This window comes from Notechis scutatus, chromosome Z, assembly GCF_049901735.1.
Source record: "Notechis scutatus isolate UNSWTSFEM ecotype Mainland chromosome Z, rNotScu1.2, whole genome shotgun sequence".
NCBI classification, from domain to species: domain Eukaryota; kingdom Metazoa; phylum Chordata; class Lepidosauria; order Squamata; family Elapidae; genus Notechis; species Notechis scutatus.
Genome location: NC_142025.1, coordinates 12,389,606 through 12,402,208, shown reverse-complemented (window position 1 = coordinate 12,402,208; position 12,603 = coordinate 12,389,606). Strand labels below are relative to the sequence as shown.

Sequence of the window (12,603 nt, the reverse complement as noted above, 5' to 3'; positions counted from 1 at the left end):
TGAAGGCCTATATTCTGGGTGGGTGTTGGTAAGGACAAAACAAACAGAAAATTAAGCAAACTATTGAAACATCTGATCATTTTCCAGCTCAGTCAGTTCAGATTTTTCACAACCCAGGTATGTGCAGGAAGGTAATGTGGAAGGTCTGTAAAGACCTCTTGTATCACCTGCAGAGATCCCAAGAGAAAGATGTCTTGCCTTGTCTCAAAATAATTTTCACAATGAACAGTTTCTGACAGTGATGAACTTGTGATGAAGAAAGGTAAAGAGTGATCTTATACTTCCAGGTATAAAACTAATGCTAGCCCTGATCTTTCCAAACTTGGAAATATAGGATCTCTATTTTCCTGAACATAACTGCCAGGAAAGGAATATTTGGGCTTCCAGTCATAAGCATTCAAGAAAGACAAGTACACACTACAAAGTATTAAGAGATCAGGATAGAAGCTGATCACTATCAAGGGCTTTCTTAGTAGATGGAGATCCATTAGTCAAGCTCATGGCATTATGTTGCTGGGAATTGTAGATATTTTTATGGGTTCTTCCAATTAAAAGGTCTCTTCCCAATTCCCTTAGGGCTTAAGCCACAGGACTTCTTATTAGATTGCAACCATCATCTAAAATATTCTTCTGTAAAACACAAATAATCGTATGCTACCTTGTGTTGAAAGTATGAATAATGTAACAGACTACAATGATGCATTTTGTATGTAAAAATTGATTTATGCTTAATAATTAAATTGCAAATAGCATTTGCTAATCCTTAACTACAGAAGAAGGTGATGACCAGATCTGAGCTGACAGAGAAGTTAACAGAACTGAATTGACTTCACTGTTCCACATGAATTTGTTCTTAATAATCCCAGGTTACTAAAGCAATTTATTTTTTCCCATTACCTTCTTTTTTCCCCTTGTAAATCATTTGTTGGCATCATTCAGAGTCAATCAATTGCTTCAATTCGTGCTAACATGTCCTTAGAAATATATTATAACAAAGCCAAAAGTTCAGGGGTGGGAGATAGAAGAAAAACAGCAATACAACTTAGGGATAAATCCAATAACAACCACTTTTTTGCTCGATGCTTTGACAAAATTCATGATTTTGGAACCCTTTGGTTTTTTTCATTTCTTTTTTTTATGACACAACTTCATGAATCCAGTTTACTTCCGTGGGAATTTATTTCGTGTAAATGTATTCAGGGTTCCATCCTTAGAATACTATAGTATGAGCTTAGGATAGTTCTTGAAGATGTTCTATAAATTAAGCTAGTGCAGATGAATTTTATCTGGTGCATATAAAAGTTTAGCTCAATATTTCCCCCTCATTTGAAGATGCTAATGCTTTCCTAAGAAACTTCTATTGCTGGAGTCTCAGAAAGATTGACACTGAAGGAATGGAACTTCTCACAATAGTCTTGCTGGATACTATGGTTATCTGACACAATCTTCCTCTGAGCATCACAGAGATTTGAAATAAAAGTGAAGGGAATGAACAGAGAACTTGACTTTATGCAACACAACACTTATTCAGAAACCACCCCTCCATCTTTAGCAGGATTTATTATCAGGCAGATGTTCAAAGAATGAGAGCTTCAGTTCACAAGTAGGAACACTGTGCATGGTGGTTAAGAGACACAGTTGTCTTTTGTACCTGCTTGCATTTGGAGATTTTAGGAAATAAAATGCAAATGATAATTCTATTGTTACTTTCTCACTGTGCTGTTTTCCTTTTTTTTTTTTTTTTTAAACCCAGTGAACAGCATTAAACACATAGTAAGAAAGTATCGTGGGCATCTTCGAGCGAAGATTGAATCAGGAGAAGGAACCATACCAGCTCGATGTACCAATGGAATTCAGACATGGGATGGCGTGTTGCTGGGGGAACAGCTAATCACAATGTCTTGCACAGACAAAATTGCCAGGTAATATTTTAATGAAACTGAACAGCAGAAAGCAGTGAGTGTGGCAATGATGTTAATTAAATAAATCCTAAACAAATTCTAAAGAACTTCTTTAGTGTTGCCATATAATTGCATTGTTTTAAACCATTGTGTTAAGGTTGGTTTGAATATAGATAGATAGATGATAGATAATAAATAGATGATAGATAGATGATAGATAGATAGATAGATAGATAGATAGATAGATAGATAGATAGATAGATAGATAGATAGATAGATGCTTTTCATAGATTTACATGTCAGTAATGTATGATTTACTTATGAGAAAGATCACCTGTGCATAGGTGATTTTTCAAACTCATCTGAATTTTTTATATTCTGAATTACCAATCAGTGACACTAGTTGTGTAGTCCTTATGCGCTGTAGACATTTCTGATGTGTGTTTTAGAATGTGCCCAACAGTATGTGCCCGCTGTGGAACCAGTATAGAAATATTGCACACTTGCCAACATGTCTTCCAAAGAAGTTGCTCAGAATTAAATGACCTTATCACTGTAACTTAGAAACAGTGTTAAACTATGATAAATCTATGCTGAAACAGAGGAAGATCATCTATCCAGGCCAAGAGGGTAAACTATCCCCTTCCCTAACTGTATGTTTGGATTCTGATGAGGGGGAAAAAGTTTCAGTGAAACAAAACATTCTACTCATGAGCCACAGTGGTGCAGTGGTTAGACTGCAGTACTGCAGGTTACTTCTGCTGATTGCCAGCTGACTGCAATTTGGCAGTTCAAATCTCACCAGGCTCAAGGTTGACTCAGCCTTCCATCCTTCTGAAGTGGATAAAATGAGGACCCAGATTGTTGGGGGAAATATGCTGACTCTGTAAAGGGCTTAGAGAGGGCTGTAAGGCACTGTAAAGCAATTTTGCTATTATAAATCACAGCTATATAAAAGAGCTGTTGCCTACTTAGATATTTGTTTGTTATAAACATTTCTTGCTTATCTGACTAATGTGCACATTGTTATCTGTAATGTTATGCTGAGCAATACAACCAGTTGTCCCTCTTAGTCCAAAGAAAAAATTAAATTCGAATTTTGCAAAATTTTGCTCCTTCTGGTTCAGCACAATACTGGATTCTTACATGTCTTCTGCAGAAAATATTTTAAAATAACAGGCCACAAAAATAGCACCCAACTAATAAATTATATCTTTGAATATATGGTTGATAATAATGCAAAGGCATGAAAGCTGGCTGGATGACTTTGGTCCAATCACCAGGCGATTGTGAGTTGTAGTCCTGCCTTAGGCTTGAAAGCCAACTAGATGAGTAAAGGCCAATCTCTGTCTTTTGACTCACCTCACCTCACAGAGTCAGGTTGAAAATAGAAATTAGGTAGACTTGCTGCCTTGAATTATTTATAAAAATAATGATGGTAAGATAAAAAGTCTAAAAATATATAAATGAATAATCAACCATGTATATGTTTAATTTTACTTATACATTTTCTACAGTTATGCAATTTACAATAAGATAATAAGATCCAATAAAAGGTATTCCACTACTTCAGTGAAGGAAAGTTTCCTTTTTATTTCTTCCCTCTCCATTAGGCTTCATTCAGATAGGGCTAAATTAATAATTTAGTGTGGGACACTTATGTACATAAATTAAGTTCTGTGCAGAAGAGAGCAGTGATGCATTACAGGAAAAAAATGAATGTTATTTTGCTGTAAATAGCACAAAAATATTTACCTTAAAAGTTTGCAGGTTTACAAAATAATAATCTGTTTAAAATCAATGGTATTGTCCAGTCAGGATGTGTCTTCACCTAATTGATCCAACTTTAACAATTATGCATGAGTCTAACGATACTACATCAAAATAATGGAGCGCATGTGTAATGAAACAATCTCAAAACAGCATTAGATCAACAATTTCTCTAACATTTAATCAGAGAGGTAAGGGAGAAGCTTCTAGTGCTATTCTCTCACTGTTTCTGAATACAACCCAACTTCTCAGATGAGATTTCAGGAAGAAGAGGACAACTAAATCAATTACGGCTTCCTGACAAAATGTTGCTGTCTCTGTTTTTCTCGGTGTCAATACATAATAAATTAAATATCAACTCAGGAATCAGATTATATTTTAATATTGATGAAAAAGTCAGTTTCAGTACTGAATGTCTAAAGCTGCATTTTCTTCAACTAATGAAAATCAGATGAGAATTTGAACTTCTCTACAGACTGCTGCAAAATAGTGTGATATATTATCATGCTTGATTCCAGGATCAAAAGACAATCCACCAACTTAATATTCAAAAATCCTAATGGTTAATATTTTTATTTATTTATCACATATTAATATATTTGTGCCAAGGGCTTTTCAGTCAGTTCTACACCTGTTAAAATCAGAGAAGAGATGGCATGCTGCATTGTGGTTTCTCTTCAATTTGTATAAATCTCAGCATTTTTTTCAGGATTCTGTCCATTAGCCCTACTGACTGGAAATTACTAAATTTAACACCATCCAAAAAACTGACCATGAAATGCAAATCTACCATCTTCTGTGTTTTATTAGAACAGCCAAAGTTAGCTAAGGTGCTAGATAGTATAATATTAAAGAAGGAACTAACAAATATGTCTCCCATCAGTATACAGCCATAATAATGTCTCCATTTAGCAACCATCAGAGGTGAAATGTGACAAAATGTATGTGCAATGTGGGGGTGGGAATATACTAGCCATATATGAATGTTGCTTATGGATGCATACTTAGGTGAAAAACTTCAACAGTATTAGGAATTTATTTTAATGACAGCTCACTGTAAAATAATCAGAGAACATGACGGGATAGTCACCCAAAACATGTCTTTGTTATATTGCTGCCTGCTGTTGTTGTGCATTGTCTAGAGTCTTAATAAACTTGAGCAGCCTTCTAAATTCGATAAATAAATGTCTGTGGCATTCTTGGTTCTTTCCAAGCTTGGTAGATTTTTTGTAGATGTTTCAGTGCCCAACTAAGTGACATCATCAGTGCTAGAATAGTTTTGCTCTTTGTTTATATATATGTGGCTTGCCCTGTCAGTGTTAGTGGGAGGGATATGGTAGTTCTTTAATTAGACTGTTTTTTACTGTTTGATTGTTTGTCTGAGTTGGTAGTTGCTTGATTGGATATTATTTACTGCTTGATTGTTTGTCTGGTATTAATCTGCTGTTGATCTCTGCTTAGGCAGGTATTGATTGCTGGCAAAGAGGTATTTCAATATCTCTGGAAGAATATATACTCATTGTTTCTTTATAGGCTGTAACAGTCTAAATATTCCCATTTGCCCAAATAAACTTATTGACAATTGAATCTTTCATTCTATTTACTTTTTAGAGATATGAAGAAAATTCCCCATTGAGATCATCAATCATAGTTGCTTTAAAGCAACCTATTTGCCTGACGTACACAGAGAATCAAAATAGTACTTTTCTAATAGATTAGAAAGAATTACTGAAGCCTGATGAATAATGCACAGTTAATAATTTATCTAACAGCTGTTATCATTTTTCTGTACTCACAAGATATGGAAGCAAGAAAGCAGTTTCATCAATCTGATTATCATTCAAAGGACTAGGCAGCATTATAGGACTTTGAAGATCTATAAATGTGCTATCTTGTGATAGCATTTGAGATTTTAAAAGACAGTACAGCTTCTGGAATTCTGAGATGCCTTCTCTGTCATGGCAAGGGAGTCTTTGGCCATCTTCAATCTCATATTCAATAGCCTAAAGTATATCTAGAAGTATCAGTCTTTTAAATTGCTGAGAGTATCTTGCTCTAGGTCATAGTGAGACTTTGCATATAACTCATAACACAGGTAAGATAAAGGTAAAGGTTTCCCTGTCCAGTCGTGTCCAACTTTAGAGGCAAGGATAGACATTATAACAGCCAGCAGTTACCTTAGTTCTTATTTTTCTCCAAAGGCAGTATGACCTGACCTATAGGAGCTGCCAGGAAGTGAAAATGGAATTGTAATTTCCATTATATATTGGACAATTAAAACGGCCAGCCAGAGTAACATTTTAAACAGCTACCTAACTTCAACTTTATTTTTAAAAATCTCAAGTGACAAATATATATTTGTCACTTGAGATTTTAAAATATCTTAGCAAGATAACTTATGGGTGTAATAAGTTTCAGAATGGCCAAGTATTTCCCTTCTTTTTTCGCTGGGACATTCCCAATTTTAATGCTACCTCTGCAGAAACATTGGTGTTAAAAAGGAGTGGTAGGATTCAGCCAGTTCACACCAGTTCGCGAGAACCGTTTGTTAACTTCCTGAGCAGTTTGGTGAACTGGTTGTTAGAAGAAATCATTAGGGCAGAGAACGGTTATTAAATTATTTGAATCCCACCACCGAAGTGCTCTTATATATACAGCAATTAAAGCAAAGCCAGCTGTTAACAAGGTAGGAAAAATTGCATTAAAAAATGAGTTGAAGCTTTAACAAGTCTTTTTAGTGATAGACTGTTGGGATTTTCATCTGTTAACAATGGAAGGTTTAATTCTAGAATCTGCCACTTTGAAAATGAGCTAGAAACTAATGGGAGCAGAAATCAATTAACAAGGCCAGCTCCCCAACCAAAGACAATATGTACACTCTTATTTGACTGGAGATTGATAGTGTCTTTCATTATCGGATACAAAAAGTCGAGTTACCCCCACTGCTAAAATACTGATCAAACAACATTGCAGTAGGTTTTGTTTCCAAAACATAATAGCCAAGGCGTGATATAATGAGAAAAGCACCAGGTGTCCTGGAAAGTTCAAGACTACCATGAAGAGCTATCCTTATTGTGTGAAATATAAGAGGAAGCTTTGATAATTGACTCTCCGGGACAGTAAATTACAGAGCTGTGCCACATGCTCATTAGATTTGCTGCGGATGGCCACAGCCAGTCCATCTTTCCTCCTGTGTAACAGATTTCTTTATAGACTCATAGAATTGGAAATGACTCACAGGTCATCTACTCTAAAACCTTGCTCAGTGCAGGATCTACTAGAACATTGAGCTTCTGTTTGAAGACTACAGTGAAGAAGAACTCACCACTTAATGTGGCAGAGTAGTCCAGTGGTGTCCACTGCGAAGGAAATGTGAGTCAAATGCCCAAAGCTGTTTCAACCCTTCTGTACACACATGTGTGTAAGGAGAAGAGCTTGGGTTGTAATGTTTGACATTTTGGCAAAAGCAATAGATCTTGGAAACACGTCTGATTCACACAGTCAGGATGTTCCGCAACTCTGAACTCATAGGTAGTTCTCGACTTACAAGCATTTATTTAGTGAACGTTCAAAGTTACAATGGCACTGAAAAAAGTAACTTATGGTTGTTTTTCACATTTGAAACTGTTTCAGCATCCCCATAGCCACAATTTGGATCACAATTCGGATACTTGGCATGTATTTATGATGATTGAGGGTCATGGGATCACCTTTTACAAACTTCTGACAAGCAAAGTCAACGGGGAAAGCCATGTTGACTTAACAACTGTTTTACTAACTTAATCAACTGCAGTGACTCACCTGACAACTGTGACAAGAAAGGTCATAAAATGGGGCAAAATTCACTTAACAACCATCTCGCTTAGCCACAGAAATTTTGGGCTCAAATGTGATTGTACATCAAGGTCTACCTGCAAGTAACACAAATAGCAAACATACATAAATATTCTTTCCTTTTCCTATTTTTCTTTCTCCTGTAAGGTGAATTGGGTTGAGAAAAAGTAACTGACCATTTGGTTTTTTTTAAAAGCTTTTTCCTGGGCTGGTTTCCTAAGCAGAGGTATCAATGGGAGAAGGGGGAAAGCAAATGACTGCCAAATTTGGCAGAGAATTCTTATGGTACAAGTTCCACTCCTTTTGAACTTGTGACATTACAAGTAGATATGAACCAGACAGGATTTTTATTGCAACAGGACAACATTGTTTTGAGGGAGGATCTGACCTTGCAAAGATTTCTGATCCAAGATTTCTTTTTAAATTAAGGATGCTAGAGCGTGAATTGTTCCTCCCTTGCACAAGATGTCCTTTTTGGTTTGAGAATAACTTTTCTATTTGCACAGCTGAGTTTCATTGCTCTACTGTTCAGTAAGAAATGTAATTCAACTTTTGCTGGAAAGGGGAAAAAAACTAGGTTCAATTATGAGAACTAAGCTGACATGTCAGGTGTAGAAAATAATCAATGGATTAATATCAGTAATATTATACTGAACAGGACCGGAAGATTAAAAATTAAAAATTGGAATATTGACAATTCTCTGTTTAATTTTTTATTCTCCTCCACTTTCTACTACCTGTCAGTTAGTTGTTTTCAATTTGTGGCTCAGTTATTTGTTTTCAGCACCCTGATGAGAGTAGGGTTCTCTCAAAGTTATGTTTAATTTTTGTTTTCACTATATTATGATAAGTAAATGTTTCTGTTTACTAAAATTTGATTTAAAGCTTCAACATGAATCTCTTCAATATAGTCTGAAAAGAATCAGTCAGAAAGAATTGTCAGCTTAAGGATATGGAAAGAAGAAACAACAATCTGAGAATCATTGCATACTAAGGTTGAGAGGGAAGATTACTAAAAAAAAAAAAAAAGTGGTAATTCTAGGATACCACCTACTGCTCCTCGAAGCGAACACCGCAGAATTGGCTCTCAGCAACCAAGATAAATAAATAAGCTCCATTTTTCAAGCATAGTGTTGAATTGAATATTTATTATGTACAATTCTTGTTGCTTCTAAATATATCTTACAGAGAGCCAACGGCTGGCTCTCTTTGGACTCCTTCCATTTTGAATCTGGCACTTTGGTTCTTGACAATAGAAAAGCATGTATGTTTTAACAGGAATTATTGTGCTGCAAAAAGCAGAAATAGATGCAATGAAACATATTTCTTTAGTTCATTGTATTTTCTTAGTGAGAACAGATTTCCAAGTGCACACTAAAATTCAGTCCCAAGGACTTAGATTTAAATCCATCCAAATTCCCTGGTTTTGGTGTAATTCAGGACAAATCAGGATAAAATTCAAATACTTTATTTAAATACTTTTTATTTAAAAGATATGCACGGTTGTTCATCCAGCCACAGCTCTGGACTGCTCACAATAGAAGCCAAAACCCAATAATTTTTCAAAAATGGAGGTATGGAGGTATTCAGTTATCCAAGTCATGGTGGTCCCAAATATGCTTTTTTCAAGAGGCAACTTATTTTTCCTTGAAGATGCTTCTTGGATGAGAAGCAAAATATTTTTTTAAAAAAATACTTTTTTAAATTACCTCTTTCGCCAAAAATACAACCTACCCTGAAAGTACGTCCTAGCTTGATTTTACATGTGTGCCCAATATAAGCCCTAACCCCAAAATAAGTTCTAATTAAGATCCCACCCACTCCAGGGTGCATAGGTAAAAATTAAGCTAGGATGAGGATGGGAATGGTAGAGCTGCCCTATTACTTTCCTTCAGTTGCAGCCAGGCCTCGCATACCCCAACACCTGCCTTGTGAGCCCATTTCTTCTGCAGCCAGCACAACTTTTGTAAAGGCCTCTGTAGCTGATAACAGAGCCCCAGATCGATTTGGAGCTCTGTTATCGGCTGCAGAGGCCTTCAGGAAAGCCTTGCTGGACACAGAAGAAGTTCCTGAAGGCCTCTGACAGCTAAAAGGAAGCCGGGACGACATGCTCAAGTGAGGCTAGTCAGTGGATGACATCCCCCCATGGGGATGGTGGCAAAAAAATAATAAAAGACAGGGTCTTATTTTCAGGGAAACATGGTACTAATTGAATATCCTGCTCCCCTTAAGTGGATGAGTCAATTTTTCTGGAAGTTACTTCAGCTGGGGTTGTGTCCTTGAAAGGTGCATTCTCAATGTTCTGCACAATTAAAAGAAAATATCCGTCTATCCATCATATGCCTTCTTAGCAAGACAAGTCACATTGATGTATTGAGTGCCTGGAATGCAGTAGTGCTTTCACTTTCTGTAATCAGGTTAATATTTCAAAAATTTTAACTTTGAAAATATCTATCCATGGGGAAATAAGTGGAATTGTAACTACAGCTTTCTATCTATAGCAAGAAAACCAAAAAAGCAACATTGTTGTTAATTATGTTAATAAAACTGTTTCTGGGATTTGGACTGAGAGAAACAGAGAAATTCTTCTCTATATGGAAAAAAACTAATTTACCTTTCTATCTGATAAATTTCTACCATGTTTCTCATATAATAAGGCTGGGTCTTGTTTTTTTTTTTTTTGAGCCCTGAAAAAATGGCTAGGCCGTCTTTTCGGGGGTGACTTAATTTCCCCCCCCCCCCTTGCATCTTCAGGCGGCCAGGCGGCGACAGCTTGGATGTTGACCTCGGTGTTGGTGGGGCACTTCGTATCGGGGTCAATGCAGGCAGCACCATATCCGGGTGTGCAACAAAAGTACTTCCTAACGGCAAGCCCCCCCACCATCCCCCACCATTTCGCATGTTTTAATATAGGCCTTAATTTGGGGGGAGGGGCTTAATTTCATTTCATGCCTATAAAACATGCTGGGACTTCCTATTGGGGGAGGCCGTATTGTTGGAGAAACAGGGTATTATGTGAGTGGGAAATTTTAAAATGCAAACCGTTGGTTGTGGTCCCTCTTATTGGTTGATAAAGTGATGTACTGAGACAAAAAAAAAACCAACTAATTCAGGTAAGGATATGTATAGTTGTAGAGTCTACATATTAGGTGTCTTTTTTTCCCCAATGATTGTACTAATGGAGGACAATGTTTGAGTTTCCTTCTCTCTTGCAATCATTCCGCAGATCATTTTCAACCTGCATCCTTCAATTGCAGACATCTCTGATGTTGCTTTGATGAAATCCTTAATTCATTCAATGTTAGTTGAATTTATTCAATTTAATGTCAGTTGAATGAATATAAAGCAACAAGGAAATTTCATTCTGACAAAAATAGAATGTTTTGTAGAAAGGCATTCTCTACATCTTTTGAAATTTACTGGCCAAGCAACATGAACTTATTTAGTGGATCCTCAGACATATATTTTATCTATCTAGGACAGTGATAGCTAACCTTTTTGGGCTCCCGTGCTGATAATTGCCTGCGTGTGCTCGAATGCCATCACCCAAAAGGCAATGTGCACATCCTCCCATGTCTCCTGTGCATGCGAGTGCCCCCACGCATGCCACGTGTTTCTGTGCATGCACGAGTGTATCCTACACACCACCTCACCCTCGCACATGCACACCAGATACCCAACAATCATCTGGCAGGTGGCGTGCATGCATGCACAATAGACCTTTTCTGGGTGAGTGCTCATGTGCCAGCAGTAATGGCTTTGCATGCCACTTCCAGCACATGTGCCATAGGTTCACCACCACGGATCTAGGAGCTGCAGTGGCACAGTGGTTAGAATGCAGTACTGCAAGCTACTTCTGCTGACTGCCGGCTGACTGCAATTTGGCAGTTCAAGTCCCACCCTCACAAGGTTGATTCAGCCTTCCATTCTTCCAAGGTCAGTAAAATGAGGATTGTTGGGGGCAATATGTTGACACTATAACCACTTAGAGAGGACTGTAAAGCATTGTGAAGCAGTATATAAGTCTAAGTGCCATTGCTACTGCTATATTGCAATCCGTATTTGGGGCCCATTCCTAAAATACAAAAGAGCACTGCTGAATAAGTCTAGCAATTATTTGATATTCATAGTCATTTGTATTCCAGAAGCTCATAAATATAGACCAACAAACAGTCTTAACCCATTGTTGCTTCTTAACAGCTGCTATCCAAGATAGTTTGCCTGCAACTCCAGGGATGTGAAGTATCCCCAAAGACAAGAATCCATTAGTCTGATCCTTCATGAACCTGTCAGATACCATGCTCTGTGATTTTGAACAGGCAAGCTGCATTACTTAATCGATTAATCAGTGGAACAACTTGCCTCCAGAAGTTGTGAATGCTCCAACACTAGAATTTTTTAAGAGGAGATTGGAAAACCATTTGTCTGAAATGGTATAGGGTTTCCTGCTTGAGCAGATGGTTGGAATAGAAGACCTCCAAGGTCCCTTCCAACTCTATTATTTTACATCAGAGATCCTAAACTGCTATATTGAACTTCCATGTTTAGTGAGAATACATAAATCTGAATATAGTAGAATGGTTAATGGAAAGGATCATAACCACAGGATGGCCATTGTAAGATGAGACAGGGAACATCTTATTAATAAGAAGAAAATATTGATGACATTAAGGTTCTGTCTTAGAAGTTTTGGAGTCTGTTCTAAATTATTCCAGAAACAATTTTGAGATAATATATGTATTTCTACCAAAACAGAATCTCTGATGACAAATCAGTTCTGTTATTAAATAAATCTAACATTGTTTAACATTTGCAAAGCTTTCCAGTTTTCTTTGATTTCATTCTTGATTTGTTTTAGCACAGAGTAGCCTTTAAACATAATAAGTTGGATGGATGGTAAATAGGCAGATAATCTGAAGAAATGACCATATATGCTTGCATTTTTCCCCCATATACACAAACCCAAATGAAAATATGCAAATCTGATAGACTAAAGTAAATGTTTCATAAAACCAATGACTGTTTAAATGGTGGGACTAAATTGTTTGTATATAAATATTACCTTTTATCTTCCATTTGAGTTTTATGTAGGATGAAC

The 12,603-nt window shown here is 36.7% G+C and overlaps 1 protein-coding gene across 4 annotated transcripts in view; it reads left to right on the top strand.

Moving 5' to 3' along the window:
• ADARB2 (adenosine deaminase RNA specific B2 (inactive)) overlaps positions 1-12,603 on the top strand; it is a 504,709-nt gene that overhangs the window by 474,569 nt on the left and 17,537 nt on the right. For all 4 annotated transcript variants that reach the window (XM_087946315.1, XM_087946316.1, XM_087946314.1 and 1 more), the window contains one exon: positions 1,754-1,922. In XM_087946315.1, coding sequence (XP_087802441.1) covers positions 1,754-1,922 — 169 coding nt within the window. The remainder of the gene's footprint in view (positions 1-1,753; positions 1,923-12,603) is intronic.